Raw genomic sequence first — 17,996 nt, forward strand, 5'->3', positions numbered from 1 at the left:
AGGATAACCCTTAAAAATAACTAGAAAGACCTTGACTTTCACTCATTAATGACCATGACTTTTAAGTTCAAATTATTGAAATTTTCATTGTTTTGGCTGTAACTGGCTGTAACTTTGCTATTATTGAAGGGATCAACTTATCATCATCATCAACAACAACAACACGTGACTCTACCACCATGTGACACCACGTGACACCACATGACTCCACCACGTGACTCCACCACGTGATTCCACCACGTGACTCCACCACGTGACACCATGTGTCAACCACGTGACACCACCACGTGTCAACACTAGCCTCCACCACGTGTATCTATTTATAGAATTTTCTATTTATAGAATTGCGTGTTTCTATTTAAAATATTAAGACAAAACTAATGTGACAAGACAAACCGATTAATTTTATAAAAAGGAAACGTTAAGATTTTGTTCAAACATTTCTTTGTTAGTAAAAAGTCGAGCGTTGCCCCCGCCCGGCGGTGGCTCTTGTTACAGGGTCACTTGGGGGCTGCGTCCATTGAACGCCGCCTTTCCTTGATGATCTTGTTTATCATATTTTGTTACGGGTAGGATAGACTATTTGTTTCGGGTCTTGCTGTGGATGGGCAGATTTCGACTAGATAGCTTGAATTCAACTGGATTTTATAATTGCCCCATGCTCAATTTTAATCTTCATGATATAAAATGGTAAAATTATCATGACGTTATTTGATTAAAGTTTAATACTTAGAGATAAATCTTAGAGATTTTTTTTTATTTTAGTATGCATTCAAGAAGGGATAATACAAGGAAGGGTCCAGGTTATGCGGTGCCCGTAAATGTTGAAGTACAACCTGATATGCCAGTCTTGGAAAACTTACCAAATGTTGTTGGTCTGGAGCAAGGTAACTGTGACTCTTTAGCGAATTTTTCAGTACCACCTCAAATTAGTAGCGCACACTCAGATCTTGGGGTTACAGTGTCTGAATTGTAACACCGCAAACGTCCGTACTGCAAAACGTACGCGTATGGACATTTTGCGTTGCATATCGTACATATGTGGACGTTTTTGCGGTGCATATCGAACTTGGTACTTTTTGCGGCGAGAGTGTGTCTATGCGTCGCATATCGTCCATATTTTCTGTATTAAAATATATTCATTATAAACGTTACTTATATTGGTTCTGTCAGTTTCATATGTTTCAGGTAAAGATATGACGAAATAATTATTAAAGTTCAATATTTTTGTGATCCTATGAAATTCTGACTTTTTTTATTTAAAAAAAAAGAAGTGTGCCTAAGTCTAGGATGTTTTTCGAATAGTTTTTTTTATGGTATGGAACCAAACAGCAGCAGAGATATAAAAACGATTATATTGAAATAAATGTAATCTTACATAGACATACAGAAAAGGACGGCTATTCGGACGGACGAACTGGGGATTGGACTGAGTGAATGACAAAAACTATTAAAATTAAGCTTTGCTTTTGACAATAGCTTTTCATATAATTGCATCAAGAAGTGGGAATGATTTTTTCTGTTCTTGTTGACTATGGCGGTTTGGTTCTACCGTTCATTTTACGGGGGATGGGGGGGGGGGGGGGGGTTGACAGCGTAGTCATATTTGAGGGAGAGAGCTGCATTGTCATGGAGATGGGGCTTTTAAGTCGCCTAGTCATAATTGAGCAAGAGAGCTTTTGTCGCGGGGGACGTGGTATGGTCTCCTTGGTTATGCTTAATAAACGATGAGTAAGGTTTTCGGCGTGATAGAATCGTTTAAGGGTTAGTTACCGTAATATACGGTTCTGTGGGTTGAGTCCCGTTATGGTTTCCTAAAGAACCGTGTATCCCCGTATCGGGTCAGTAACTAATTTTAATATATTTTCTCAAAGATGAGATTGCAATTTTTGAACATCATCAATATGTGGTAAACACAGGCACGAGTATCGGACCTGGGAAGAAAAAAATATGACCAGATTGATAAAAAAAAACCTGTGTTCATCTTAAAAGTGTCAAAAAAAACAAAAAATGAAAATAATGACCCCCTCCAAAAATATACTATAAGTTAAGAGAAGGCCGGAAACTCAAGATTCGAGCCTACGAGCAAGGGATTCAATTCCCGGGCCGTTGTGAAAACAATTGGCCAGACAATTAAAAGAAACTTTTATCACTATTTCACGTTTGTATTCAGCTTCAAAATGAGACCGACCCCAAGTCTCTAGCCCTTCCCGTTCATGAAATATCTATCAGGAAACGAGCGAATTCGTGCTAAAAATCTTTGGTAGATAGAATTGCGGCACAAAGATTCGGTACGTAAACATAGACTAATACATGTTTGTCAGCTGAGTACGGGTCAAACTCACTTGCATTTACTAAATAATATTACTAATTTAAAATAAATTAAGTTGGACCACTCACAACCGTCAGTAGCATCTGATACACACGAGATTCGACTTTCAAACATTTACACGGTCTTTCAATCGCTGTCTACGCCATTAGGCATCCTTGTGTGAAACGTTGCGGTTTTCGTTGCTATTGGCCAATCAGAAGACTCGTTACAAAATATCGAACAGCTGATTGACAATGGCGTAGAAAGGAATCTAAAGACCGTGGAAAGGTTTAAGATTCAAATTGTGCGTGTATCAGATGCTACTGACGGTTGTGAGTGGTCCAACTTAATGTATTTAGTAATATTATTTAGTAAATTCAAGTGATTTTGACCCGTCCTCAGCTGACATTCATGTATTAGTCTATGTTTACGTACCGAATTGTTGTGCCGCAATTCTGTCTACCAAAGATTTTTAGCACGAATTCGCTCGTTTCCTGATAGATATTTCATGAACGGGAAGGGCTAGAGACTTGGGGTCGGTCTCATTTTGAAGCTTAATATAAACGTGAAATAGTGATAAAAGTTTCTTTTAATTGTCTGGCCAATTGTTTTCACAACGGCCCGGGAAATGAATCCCTTGCTCGTAGGCTCGAATCTGGAGTTTCCGGCCTTCTCTTAACTTATAGTATATTTTTGGAGGGGGTCATTATTTTCATTTTTTGGGTTTTTTTGACACTTTTAAGATGAACACAGGTTTTTTTTATCAATCTGGTCATATTTTTTTTCTTCCCAGGTCCGATACTCGTGCCTGTGGTGGTAAACATGACGATAGTGCGCATTTCTGCTTGACGCTGCTCAAATATTTTGAACTACAAATCTAGTAAATGCAAGTTTGAAATTGTCATAAAATATAACTTTGAAAAATGATTTAATCTATAGGTTAGCCGGAAAGTCCGTGCCTTTACTAAAACCGTATTATTTTGTCGCCTGAAGAACAAAACATTTCGTCTATAAGTTACATAGATAATGTGTAATAGGTTATATTATAACAAACATAATTCCGCATAGGAAATGATGAAAAAGAAGTTTATTGTGTTCCATTAATAAAAACTAAAGCATACCTTAAAATATCGTAAAAAAGCGTTTTGTTTGAATGCCATAATGTAATTTTATAATTAAACAATGTAATTTTACAAGTAAAATGGTTTCCTGCGGTGAACATTTTAATGATATAAAGATATTTCATTTAACTATTTTCAACATTATTTTGGAGGGGGAATAAATAAACGTTTGTAACAGGAATATAGTTGACAATAATCGAACAATATAGAAGAAGGTCTTTGGAAACTGCATGTGACCGTTGAAGACCGGAGAAGGTCGAACATAAAACAATTATTTCTTTTTAAGAAAATGATTAAATAGGCCTACCATTTTATGAATAATTCCGAGCAAAAAAAAAATAATAAATAATAAAGTAAACAAACAAGTTTACGCAGAAAAATATCTCTTTTTTATTATGGCAGATGCCACTACGAATATTTTCATTTTGCACATTTTCAGTATAAACAATTTATTGTTTGTAAAATTTGAGATAGATATTAAAGAAACATTGATAATTTTCAAACACATCATTCAAGTACGGTGAAATAACTATAAAAATTAGAAACATCACGTAATAGAGTTTTGTTCTCAAGTGTAATTCGGACTTATTCCCTACAGGTAAATCCGTAACGTAACGGCAAACGGTATTTAGCTGGGTTTTCGAAAAGGTCAATTAACCAATCATATACGGTTTACAGATCACATGCTCCTCCATGTACCGAAAACAGGTCACGTGCTCCTCCATGCCTCAAAAGTAAAACGCGTACCAATACCTGCGGTCTCCAGACCGCAGGGAATAATTGGACAAATCAAAAAGGTCATGATGGCCTTATATCACCCACCTGCCTATAAAGGCGCCACATGACAAGGGTAGATAGCATTGAATATTACAAATAAAAAGCAAGTACATTTCATGTACTTGGCCAGAATCTGGATAACTGATATCAGTATTCAATTCTACGTCTGAAATGGTCATCAATATCCAAATATCTGTAAATGACAAAGATATAATGGTAATTTACGCAAAATTCAATAGTGACCTTGAGATCAGGGTCATTTCAAGGTCATTTTTTTAGTTGAACTATTCAAGATGTCTGTCCTGTCATAAATGTTTGAATGACATCTGATCATTGATAACAAAGAAATGGCAGTTTTATCCCAATTCAATAATTTGACTTTAAAATATGTTTTTATTTTTATTATTCAAAAGCAAATAAAACTTGACATATTCAGTCGTTTTAGCTCATAAATGAACTTGATCGAGACTTTATTGTTATACATATTCTGTCTAAAAAAATTAAGAATGGAGAAGGAACGAAAGCACTAACAAGGTGAAATATAATGCGGTTTTTGTTATTGTTTTTTTTTTTTTTTTTGTTAGATTTAGCCTATAATCTAACTTTGTTGAGATTTTATGATCATAGATATTCTGTTGAAAATTGTCAAGATTGAATAAGAAATGAAAGCGTTGGAGTGGTAACAATGTGAAATACAACAGATATTGTAATTCAAGGGCAGATAACTCTTGACAAATTGCTTAGGGTATGTAGATGCTAAGGTGGTAACAAGCTTAATTTGGACGGACAGACAGGCACATACTCAGGTGAGCTAAAGTTAACACACAATAACACTCGATTATAACTGGACAGGTCAAAATTAACGAAAGTTATACATGTATTAACCTTAAAATATAGACGTTATGCGGCAGGACCATGCCTTTTTGCCGCAAAATTTACGTCAGAAAATTGTGGACGATATGCGGCGCAAAACGTCCATATACGTACGTTTTGCGGTACGGACGTTTTGCGGTGTTACACTGCATCTATAAAGTTAAAATAATCGTAGGTCAATATGTTGAGCTAGCTAGCCTCTTACAAAGTGACTCAACAGACACAGATGTTTCTGCATATGCTGTGGTTACTGATCCTACGATGAATTATTCAGACTACGGATGACCAGGCACCCAGCTGGTAGATGGTCTATTGTAAATTCCGTACTTTGTCTTCTATATATGGCATCACTAACAAATCTGTCTACTCAGGACACTAGGCTTATTCGGAAATAGTTTGACTTTAATTTTAAAGGCATGTGTAATCAGATAATTTATTCTTTTTTTGCCAAACAGCACCAAATGAATGATACAGCTGTTGTGATGTGTTTTTTTTTTGTACATGAAAGTATTACGTGGTATATAGATATTGTAACGTTTGTAAAAAAATCGTCGTTTCAGATAATGTGGTTGAACAAGAAACCTCCAGTTCGACCGAGTAAGTATAAATGTTTCTTTTAAAGAAGACTGATCGTCATTTCCCTTACTGGCTTACGGCAATCTAGTTGACAGATAAATAATTATGACAAAGTGTACATGAGCTTTACAAAATAGTTCTCTTAAAATGGTGTAAAGTTTTCTGTTTGTGCTTTTAAATAAATATCTTTTAGTTACATTATATTCAGTATTTTTTTTCGTATGTACATTATCATTTTTAGCATTGTAACCTGAATATTAATTTATTGTCCCCCGCCTTTTGGAAGAAAAAAGGGGGATATAGAAATAGACTCCGTCCGTCCGTCTGTGTGTCCGGCCGTCTGTCCGTCCGTCCGTCACACTTTCGTGTCCGGTCCATAACTTTGTCATTTATGAAAGGAATTTGAAATAACTTGACACAAATGTTTATTATAATAAGACGATGTGTCATGCGCAACAACCAGACCCCTACCTCCAGGGTCAAGGTTGCACTTGCTCATTCAAGGTCAACATTGCCTTTTTTAGGGTATATGTCGTGTCGGGTCCATAGCTTTCTTATCTATGAAGGGATTTCGTAAATACTTGCCATATTTGTTAACAATAATCAGACGATGTGTCATGCGCAAAAACCAGTCACCTACCTTCAAGGTCAAGGTCACACTTGGAGGTCAAATATTAACATAGTCTGTTACAGGGTATAGTGCTTGACCGGTCCATAACTTTGTCATTTATCAAAAGAATTTGAAATAACTTGGCACAAATGTTTGTTATAATAAGACGATATGTCATGCGCAACAACAAGACCCGTACCTTCAGGGTCAAGGTCGTACTTTTTCATTCAAGGTCAATATTGTCTATTTGAGGGTATATGTTGTGTCCGGTCCATAACTTTCTTATCTATGAAGGGATTTTGTAAATACTTGCCAAAATTGTTCACAATATTCAGACCATGTGTCATGAGCAAAAACCTGTCGCCTACCTTCAAGGTCAATGTCATACTTGGAGATCAAATATTAACATAGTCTGTAACAGGGTATATTTCGTGTTCGGTCCATAACTTAATCATTTATCAAAGGAATTAGAATTAACTTGGCACAAATGTTTGTTATAATAAGACGATGTGTCATGCGCAACAACCAGGCCCGTACCTTCAGGGTCAAGGTTGTACTTGCTCATTCAAGGTCAACATTGTCTATTTGAGGGTATATGTCGTGTCCGGTCCATAACTTTTTTTTATCTATGAAGGAATTTTGTAAATACTTGCCATAATTGTTCACAATAATCAGAAGATGTATCATGCGCAAAAACCTGTCACCTACCTCAAAGGTCAAGATCGCACTTTGAGGTCAAATACTTAGTCAATACATAGTCTCTTACCGGGTATATTCTGTGTCCGGTCCATAACTTTTTCATAGATCAAAGGATTTTGAAAATACTTCGCACAAATAGTCACTATAATAAGAGGATGTGTCATGCGCAACACCTGCATCCCTATCTCCAAGGTCAAGGTCACACTTAGAGGTCAAAGGTTAACAGAGTCTGTTATTTGGTAAATTTTGTGTCCCGTTCATTATTTTATTTCAATTTGAATCAACTCAAAACCAAACGCCAATGAATATTACTATTTACTGTGGTATATTTTGTCTGAGTGTTAACGTACATGTACCACAACATCGTTTATGCGCAGTTTTGTCATGTGCTAAGACTGATCTCCCTTTCAGAAATAAATGTGGAAATGACGTAGGAACGAGCAAAACAAGTAAACAGACAGCATATTGTTTATGCTAAATTTGTAAATAGAATGCAGAAATCAAAATAGGTAATCATGCGTGGAAATGAGTTCGTGTTAATAGCAGATGTCTTCGTATCTAGTCTGGAAAAAAATTCTTATGTCATGACCCCATTACCTTTGGGCATGGAACATTAATGATTTCTTTTAAATCAATTATATTTACCCTGACGTTTGATTAACTTTACTTTACCTATCTTCCCTATAGCACGTTTTCATTTTGTTAATTAACATAAGTGTCCATCTGCTTGTGCGCATTTTTGCCTTTTTATATTTTTCCCGGTCATTTCATCATATCTTTGCGTTTAAACCAATACTCGCTGCTTTTAAAAATGGCTTTAAAATTGGTACTTTTTAACTCGCTATGTAAGATTAAATTTGATTGTCCAAATTTATTTTGGATTCCAGCTCAGACGAGTGAATAATATAAACAGCTGGAAGCAAACTTTCATGAATTTGGATTTTAAAGTTGTTTTCTATTGTTTCCTTAGTTTAATCCTTACGAAATATAGACTCGCAGTTGCGAGCCCGTATATCCTTAAATTTCATATTTAAATAGGTTCTTGTATCTAAAACAAAATGAATCTTGTGACGGGTAGAATAGATTATTTGTTTCGGGTCTTACAGTGGACTGGATGGCTTGAATTCAATTGAATTTTATAATTGCTCCATGCAAATTTTGCTTTCTTATTAAATTTTGCTGAATATTCTTATTGACGGAATTAATCATTTGAATATATTATTTATCATAATTTTCATGATATAGAAAATAGTAAATTATCATGAAGTTATTTGATTGAAGTTTAATACTGTTGATGTCTACAATTGCTTATGAGCTATAAGTACACAAAATTTGTTTGGTTGATAATAAATGTACGAATGGGTAAGTTTCGCGGGACTTGAACTCATAAATTTCCGCTAAATTCAGAGAATTCTCTCTGAAGCAAACTGAAGATAGCTACAAGTTTGCAGCATTAATTTATCTAATCTTGCCATAGAATTAGGAGTTCATATTTGTTATGATATCTATATAAAATAAGATAAATAAATAAATTTTGAAGTACTATCAGTAGAAACATTAACTATTTGTAAGTGAATTGTGTCTTAAGATTTTTGCGTCACCTCTACGGAGTAGTGGCGACATATAAAGTAACTTTCCTGTCGTCCGTCTGTCCGTCTGTCTGTCCTTCCGTCACAAAATTTGTCCAGAATACTCCTAATAAACTACTGGTACAATTTCATCCAAACTTTACAAGAATGATCAGTACCAAGTTTAGTTGTGCATATTGTTAGCATTTTTCTTGGTTAAATGATTACTGTTCGAGTTATGGCCCTTTTTTAAATTTTTAATGTTTGTTCGGACTACTCCTCTTATATCACTAATGAAGTTTCAATGGAACTTTCATGGATTGATCTGTAGCTTAAGCATATTGCACGTTTTTCCGGTTGAATGATTTTTGGCCGAATGATTTTAATGATTAAATCGGAGCTAAATCGGGCGTGGTTTAACAATTTCTGTCAGATATGGGCGGTGATTCATATTTGGTTATCTTTGTCCGATCGCCGATATCGGTGATTATGAGCTTGCATATTTCGTAATATAGGTTGCTGTCGGTTATTTGTAAAATATTTTCACCGATCGAGAAAAATCCCAAACGGTAATTTTTCACCGATAAATCTTATTTTTCCCCAATAGCAGTTGCTAGGTGGAAAACAGGTCACCAATAGGTGATATCGGTGTTAAATACGTTGTCATCGGTTCACTCCATAACTTGGCTAAAACTAACTACCGATCAATCACCGATAGCTCTGTGTAACTCGGGTGTTACAGGATCGATTGGTAGGTCAAGAACTTGCAAATATAAGACAGTTGTTCTTCTTTGATGATTTTTGGCCAAGTTTTTGCACTTGAATGAAAATGGTGTTAATAAAGTTTGTCCGGACTATTCCTCATATACCATTTATGCAATTTCAATGAAACTTCACAGGATTGAATGGTATTTGAAGTACTTGTGCATAATACACTCATTTTAGCTTGAATAATATTTGGCTGAGTTATTGCCCTTGGTTAAAACAGGTGCTTTTTGTTTTGCTTGCTACACAGAAGTTTGTCTGGACTACTTCTCAGGAACTACTGGTGCAATTTCATCAAAACATTAGGGGAATGATCAATACCATGTCTTGATGTGCATCTCATCAACATTTTTCGGATCATTGATTTTTGTCAGAGATTCATCACTGATTACCATTGTTTTTAAGTATGCATGCAAGAAGAGGAAATAAAAGGAAGTATCCAGAGTATCCAGAGGATGCGGATAAAACGAAAGTGCCGCGTATCGAGACTATGTCTTCCATTGCAACTCCAACTAGCACAGTGACTCGTGGGTTGGATGCAGCAATGCCCGTAGAAGCTGTATTTGATGAGGTAGAACAACCTGAAATGCCAGCCGTGGAAAACTTACCAATTGTCACTGGTCTGGAGAAAGGTAAATATAATTCCTTGGCAAATTATTCAGTATCATCTCCACGCAATAGTGCAAGCTAAGACCTTGGGGTTACAGTGTCTGCATCTGAGAAGGTTAAAATAGTCGCAGGTCAATACATTGATCTAGCTAGCATCTTACAAAATGACTCCACTATCACAGATGTTCCTGCATGTGTTGTGGTAGCTGATCTTACGGACGGTCTTTTTGTAAAGCCACAAAATTTTTCCAAACATATAGCCACTATTGGAGAATGTACTGATGCTATTTTGGTTTTTGGGGCAATATGTTTGGCTGCTCAACCAGAAAGGGTCCAATAATTTTGTTAATATATTAAAACAATAAGGCTTGGTAAAAAAACATGGGTTTATGATTGAAGAAACTACGATGAACAATTCAGCCTACGGATGGCAATGACCCAGCTGTAAGATGGTCTCATGTAAGGCTTTGGCTTCTATATATGGCATCACCAACAAGTCTGTCTAATCAGGACACTAGGTAAATTCGGAAATGTTTTGACCCTAATTTTAAAGGGGTGTGTAACAAGTATGGTTGCGTTTATTTGCATGCATGTTTAAATTGCGGCGGTCCTCACCAACAGTTACAGTGTTTTAAGCCCTGCAAGCAACAAAATATTCATGCCCGGCTGACATAAATTTCTGGAAGCCAGGGTCTGCAAAGACCTGGGCTCAGATCACGCAACCTAAAGTTGAATAGCACACCTTCAACAGATTTATTGGACCTAGAGCTAGACCCTAGCTTTGTTTTGCATTTTTATCAGATAATTTATTTACTTTGCCATACAGCACCAGTTGAATCACAGAGCTGTTGTAATGTACTGTTTTAAATGCATTTTATATATGAAAATAGTACGTGGTATGTAAATAATATAACGTAACCATGTAAAAAATTGTCGTTTCAGAAAATATGGTTGAACAAAAAACCTGCAGTTCGTCCGAGTAAGTATATAGTTTCTTTTAAAGACCATGTATGTTGTTATAAAGGTTGTTACCACACTTAAGTAAAGTTCTATATATGTATATAATTATGCATCTAAACCATTTTCAAACGTCCACAAATATGTAAAATGAGTTCTGCAAATATGTGTCTACATAATATGTAATCAGTAAGATATATGCATTCATTTCTAATTGAAAAATTTGACTTAGACTTTACAGAAAATAAATTTCTGATTACCTCCCTTTATTACCATGAAATGTAAATTCGGTAATATAATTACAAATAATGCTTTTTGGAACTTACAAAAATGATAAATCTTCATTTCAGCATAATATTTATTATATAAAACTATAAAAAAAAATTGAGTAACAGGATCTTCAAAGAAGAATGATCGTCATTTCCTTTTATGGCTTACGGCAATCTAGTTGTCAGATAAATCTTCACGGCAACGTGTTCACTATTTCTAAACATGAGCGATACAAAATAGTTCTCTTCGAAGTTTACTGTTTCTGCTTGCAAATAAATATCTTTTAGTTAGATTACTTTTTTTTCGCCGTATGTTCATTATCATTTTCGGCATTGAAACCTGAATATAAATTTATTTTATTTCAATTTACATAAGTTCGAAACCAAACGCGAATGAATATTATTATTTACTGTGGTATATTTTGTCAGAGTTAAAAGGTACCACAACAACGCTTATGCTCAGTTTTGTCATGTGCTATGAGTGATTTCGATGTCAGAAACAAATGTGAAAATGACGTCGGAACGAGCTAAAATTAAACAGACAGGATATTGTTTATGCTAGATTTTGTAAAAATAATGGAGAATTCAAAATAGAAATCCTAAATGGAAACGAGTCCGTGTTAATACATAAATAACACATGGGTTTTGTGGGTAACAGTAAAAATATCATCCCGAGGCGTAACCGAGGGTAACAGTATTGTAACGTGTACCGAGCTTAAATATTCGTATTTGTATATCAATAATTTTCCTCTAGGTTTCCTTACCTAAGTTACTGAAGACCAATGATTTCAAAATAATTGGATTATAGATTAATCAACTTGAATTAAACACTTATTAGATAAACAATACACAATATTGATATATTTGGTTATAATCCCAAATCTTTCCTAGTCTCTATGCCTAGTCTCGATGCCTTTCTAACATATAACCCGTCTCGATGCCTACCTATTATACTATGTTCGTATTTCCTAGGTTTCTGTTTTATTTATCTCAAAACAATTGTCCAACAAATATCCTGCAGCCCGGTTTACTTTCTACTATATAAAAATCTGCAATCCTCTCCGGTAGCGTTGCCCCCTAGAGATCACGGATCACAGACAATATATAGAAGGTATAACTTCAAAACTCAAAGATTAGATGTTGACAATTGACTTCCACCAACAAAAACCCAAACTCACCTTGAATACCTCTGCTTATATATGCTTTGCACAACAACGCCCTCTTACGGCTATTATCAACTTAAAATACGATTATACAGAAACGAGCACCTGCTAATAATGTAATATAGATCATTTAGTCTGTATTACAAATAATGCCAATTAAAACATTGTAGTAGAAACTTTTTATACATTTCATTGAAATTACATAAAAGACATACTCGCATTATTATTTACAACAGAATAACAGCAAACTAACCTTAAAAATAATATAGTCTCAGGTGCAACGTATTGTTAACGTATATTTACCTGCAAATGGCTTTCCTGTACTTAAGGGCCGTAAATCGCTATGATTGTTACAGTATTTTTACGAGGAATGATATGTTTACTGTTACTCACAAACCCATGTGTTATTTATTTTATTACCCCGAACAAAAATACTGTGATGATCTGAAATTGTCAACTAAATCTAACTGTAACAAAAATAAACCATGAGTAACAATAACTAAACTGCCCTTACCTTTTAAGTTTTAAGTGTACTTTAGGCCTACTTGAGAAGTTTTCTTTTTCTTTTATTCTTTAAGCAAGTGATGATATCTACAAATCATAAACATACAATAAGCTATGTTTTATTTAGAAAACAAAACACTAACCCATTTACACGGTTATGATCTGTGAAATCTGATCCTTCTGTTTCAAGAATATTCTTAGCACGTTTTTTGACAAAATAACGTTGATATCCTATGTCTGTCCACCATATACGTTTCACTAATTAAAATTGTAAAATAATCCTTTGTTGCATTCTTAAATCGTCTGCATGTTCCAGTTTGACACATAATTATTTACATTGCAATTATCTCCGTTGAAAACGGATGATCACTTTTTGACTATTCAACAAAAAGATATTTTATACGCGAAAAGCACACCAGGTTGCAAACAACTAAATTTTATGAGTGTCATAGTTACTCCAATGAAGAAATTGATGTCCTATTGGGGTTTAACGTTGAATATAAGAATGAATATAGAAAAAATGGCGGCCATTTTATTTAGAATATAGACCACGTGACCAGATTTTACACTGTAAAAAAATACTGTTACCTATGTAACAGTACAAAATTCTTAGTCACGTGGTACACTTGCATTAACAGTAAAAATAATTCCCAGAGGTCTATGGGAAATTAGCATTACGAAAAAAGTGAGGGGTAATAATAGCAAATGTCATCGTTCTAGTCTGAAAATAAACGTGAAACATAGTGGACTTAACATTACCTTGAGAAAAGTTACTTCAGTCATAGAAAACTGTGTCTTTCATTAGAGACGATGTAGTTGCTCATCTGATAATTTACTTTAAATACACACATTAAATATAACCCCCTCCGAAACAAACAAACAAACAAACAAATAAAATATTATTGAAGTTTATGGAAAAAACTAATTGAATTTGAAATCTGGCTGTGTATTAATCAAGAAGTTTAAAACTCATTACTTTAAAATCTATCTGGAGCTCTGTCGTAAACCATTATGGCCCTTCAGGACTTTGATTTTTGTATTGAATGTGAAAAAAATTATTAATATACCGTACCATTTGATAAGTCTAAATGGTTCGGTAACATAAAAAGGGTATATATATATTTTATATTATGAAATAAATTTTACTCGTTTAAAAGATTGAAGAACTTTAAAACTGATTATAATAATAATGCGTATAATAGATTAATTTCAATAATTGCTAACACTTAACCATTCACGATATAATATTTTGTTTTTGTCCTTCTTAACCACAGTGATTGATGTCTTACCCTTTATCCCGCGAAAAAAACCTAAATTGTCTTGTTCATCTGTTAATTTTGTCAAAACATCTCATCATATTGAGGGACTATTATAAATATTTTCAGGAAAAATATGAATATAATTTATACTGACTGAATAGCGAAAAGTGCAGTCCATGATCAGGAGGTATGGAAATACCGGCTGATGATAAACTGCACTTGAAGCACAGACGGATTCAGTTGCCGCTAGCAGGCTAAAAGATGATATGTACAAATACTTTTTTTCTACATTACAGGAGTGATCCACCTGGAGTTTTTGAAGTAAGTTCAGAACATAAGAAATTTAATATTATTAGAATTTATTTTATCTCACCATACATGATATGAAAAAGAAGTTTTTGTGTGGTAAAACATTATATTGTTTATACTGCTACCAAACACATATATAATATAATATTGAAATTGGTATTCATTAAATCAATCGGCAAATGTATTGTTTTTATAGGTACAAGAAATTTCCTCATTATGAGTTTTAATGCCACCTCTTTTATAGATGTAGTAAATATATGAACATATCTTGTTTATTAGTGTATCTGTTTAACATGTACGTATACATGTACAGTTACTTTAAATTTATGCTTTTCAGTGGATTACTGATTTATCCGTGAAAATTATATATAATAATTTCACCGATTTTCCCCAACAGTACCTCATTTTTATTACTGTTGACAATTCTGACATTGGCAGTGTTGTTTAGAGAAAAGCAAAGCTGAAATTGATAAATAACTGAAATTTCAAAAGTAATTAAAAAGAAAAAAAAATACTTCAATTCATTCGAATTACCAATCACCAAAATATGGTTGTATGGCTAACAAATCTAAATGACATCCCCTGATTCAAACACAATTATTTTCCTCCTGTGAAATTCACGACTTTTAAAAATGGCGGCCGCTTACATTTAACAGAGCCAGATCTTATATAAGTTCGTCGTAAGTAACATAAATAAGGATGGATGGTTTGACTTTTTCTCCTACTAGAATTGTTTGTTTAAATTTTATTTTTAATTAATATTTTAAAACAAGCGATCATTCATAAAATGAATAATATCATCGCCATTTAACGTCGATTGTCAGTCCAAGACTACTTGTATTTTATGAGACATTCGACTAAATAAGGCTACCAGTGGGGAAAACAGATTTTATTACATGTATTTAAGTTAATATTAAGGAAGTTTCATTTTAACTTGTTTTATGAAGCATAAATAAAAAGAAAATGGTTCTTACATTTTTTTGTTCATTTTTTTTGTATATAAATAAATGTATATAGATGAATAAGACGCCTAAAAATGTATTTCCACGAGTGAAAAGATTAGATTTCAGCATTTAATTATTCGAGCACCTTGTTAAGTATACATGTATACCATATTACAGAATATAATGTGGTGCTCTACATTGTATTTAAGCTTATTCCCAAAGAAATGAATACCTCTCCATTTTGCTTCTGTTATTTTTTTTACACAAGTGAGCTTTAAAAACAGTATTCTCACGACTTGCGTAGCCACGAGTGAGAAGACTGTCTTTAATGTTCACGAGATAAAAAAAATTACGTCTTAAACAACAAACAAACAAATACCCTCTATAATGGACACTTGATAAATTACATGTAAAATCAAGTAAAACAGTTTGATTTTCCGAGATGTCACAGTGTAGCGTGTACCGAGCGGTTGATTATCATTCCAGTGCTACAAAATTAAATCAGAATATTCTGAAATGCAAATATATAATTTTTCTTGGGATACTTATCCCGACTGATTTGAAATATTCAAATAAAAATGTTCTTGTCTTTTTTAAGCTTTTGATTATGTATCAACTTATAAAAATAATACCAGAAATAATAAAATGCAAAATAACAATCTCGAACTTATTCTTATATTATACAAAATGTATATTCCAAGAAGCAATTAAACTCATTCCACACTTACTGTCAATCAAACTAAAATTTATATTTTTTAACCTATTTCTTATTTCTGAAGCAGTAAAGTATTTTAGCCACAGATATGTAAGATTCAGGACTGTGTACTAGTAAATGCAATATCATTTCTGTCCAACTTTACAAGGACAACATGCAGACTTTCTAAATTTAACTCTTAAAATACTTCCTGAAGCGGCAAAGAAATTTTTAGAACCAGATATCTAAGATTGATGGGTACTAGTAAATATAATTACCACTTCGATCTTTACCGTACGGAGCAAAAACCAAATCTAAACTAAAATATCTATAAAAATAAAATTATTCATGCCAAAAGGATTTTTACAGAAATCATAAAACGTCCTTAGTACCAGATATCTGAGATTTCTGTGTACCATTAAGTATTTACGACTTTGTTTTCACTCTCCCACGGACAGGACCAGACTTCTTCACGTTGCACACGCTCTGTTTATATGCTGGTGAAGCATCAACCCCACAGTGAATAAAAACAATAATCTTGATTGGCTTAAATAATAAAATGTTTCTTGGAACTTATTTTAACTAAACCTTATGAGCGGCTGTTATAGGAGAAGTGACTTGTCTTACAAAACATCGTGAGTAATAGATAAACAATTTCAAATATAAACATTTTGATGGATACCCTAAAGTTATACAGATTTGATAGTAAAAATACCTGAAATACCTACTCTTTACATCATGTCAATTTTTGAATGGATAATTATATTTCTCTATTTTATAGAGAGGGGAGGCAGTCAAATGTACTATAAAGTATGTTTTCGTCACAATAGCATCATCTAATGCTTACGTTATTTCTTTACCGTCCGTCATCCAAAAGTATCTCAAAATGAAAGCTAATCCTTAACCACCGAGTGAAAAAGTGGATGCAATTATTTTACTTAAGCTAGCTAAGAAAATACATAAATCAATCTATACCAAGTTTTCTTTTGTTAAAAGAATTCCACTGAGGTCCTATAGCCGAAAGAAATGAAAACAATATTTGATATTATTAACTCTACGAAGTGAACGAATGACACGAGTTATTGGTCAAAGCCTTTATCCAGTTAAACAAAACCTATAAAAACTAGTTTTTGTCCTTTCTTACCAAAATGGTGGAAACATTTTAATGTCTATGGGATGTTTGTGTCATGATGGCAATGCTATACAATATATAGCATCGCTGCGTAGACTTCTATGATTTCAAGTCAACTTGGGGAAATCCCAACATTAACTGCTGCAGCAGAAAATAATGTTTCAATCATTTCTCATTTCTATTTAAATTAAATGATATAGTACATATTACATAAGGAATGGTCATTTAAACATTTCACAGGTTCTAGAGTAATAGCAATGATATATTGTTGTTTTTATTTGTTTATAAAAGTGCATTTGCCCAGTCCATTGTATTGCAACAAAGATTTGTATTTGTAAGTTGTTGCCATGAGGACTGTTGTTATATATTGTCTATTTGTAGGCTTTGGAAGAGGATTGCTATATTTTCAACCTTGAAATTGTCAACTTGTACTGTTCAAAGAAATGGTTCAAAACACGTAAGGATCAAAGTTGTTTTTTATAGAAATAGATAAAACGATTAAAAGACATAAATTTTTGGCAATTTGTTTGATTCTATTAATACTTTAAACTGTGTACGGATTTTACAAGATTTACACAAATGACATTGATTTCGAAGTTGATACTCAAAACATAAGGTAACTCCTTAATGCGTTTTGACTTTTTATCAATTGATTATTTTAAAACAAGATGGAGTTGTCAAAAAAAAAACATTTCAATTGTTCAAACCATTTTTATTTATGAAATGATTGTCAAAAAATCTATTATGATCTATTATAACATTTACAACAAATTAAAAGGAATATCGCATAATTATATCGTTAATTATAAAACAATAAAATAATATGAAAATAACAGACTCGGTTTGACTGAGTCTG

The 17,996-nt window shown here is 33.5% G+C and overlaps 1 protein-coding gene across 1 annotated transcript; it reads left to right on the forward strand.

Annotated features, from left to right (window-relative positions):
* Positions 1-765: 765 nt before the first annotated feature.
* LOC132721120 (uncharacterized) lies at positions 766-17,656 on the forward strand (the record flags this gene model as incomplete). The annotated part of the gene is given in 6 exon segments (XM_060705375.1): positions 766-887; positions 5,643-5,679; positions 9,706-9,932; positions 10,852-10,888; positions 14,358-14,382; positions 17,522-17,656. Coding segments are annotated over 6 exon segments (550 nt in total), but the record flags the coding sequence as incomplete, so codon positions are not given.
* Positions 17,657-17,996: the final 340 nt, after the last annotated feature.

The sequence above is a fragment of the Ruditapes philippinarum genome, unplaced genomic scaffold (assembly GCF_026571515.1).
Source record: "Ruditapes philippinarum isolate M1 unplaced genomic scaffold, ASM2657151v2 ctg1286_1_1_1_1, whole genome shotgun sequence".
In the NCBI taxonomy this organism is placed as follows: domain Eukaryota; kingdom Metazoa; phylum Mollusca; class Bivalvia; order Venerida; family Veneridae; genus Ruditapes; species Ruditapes philippinarum.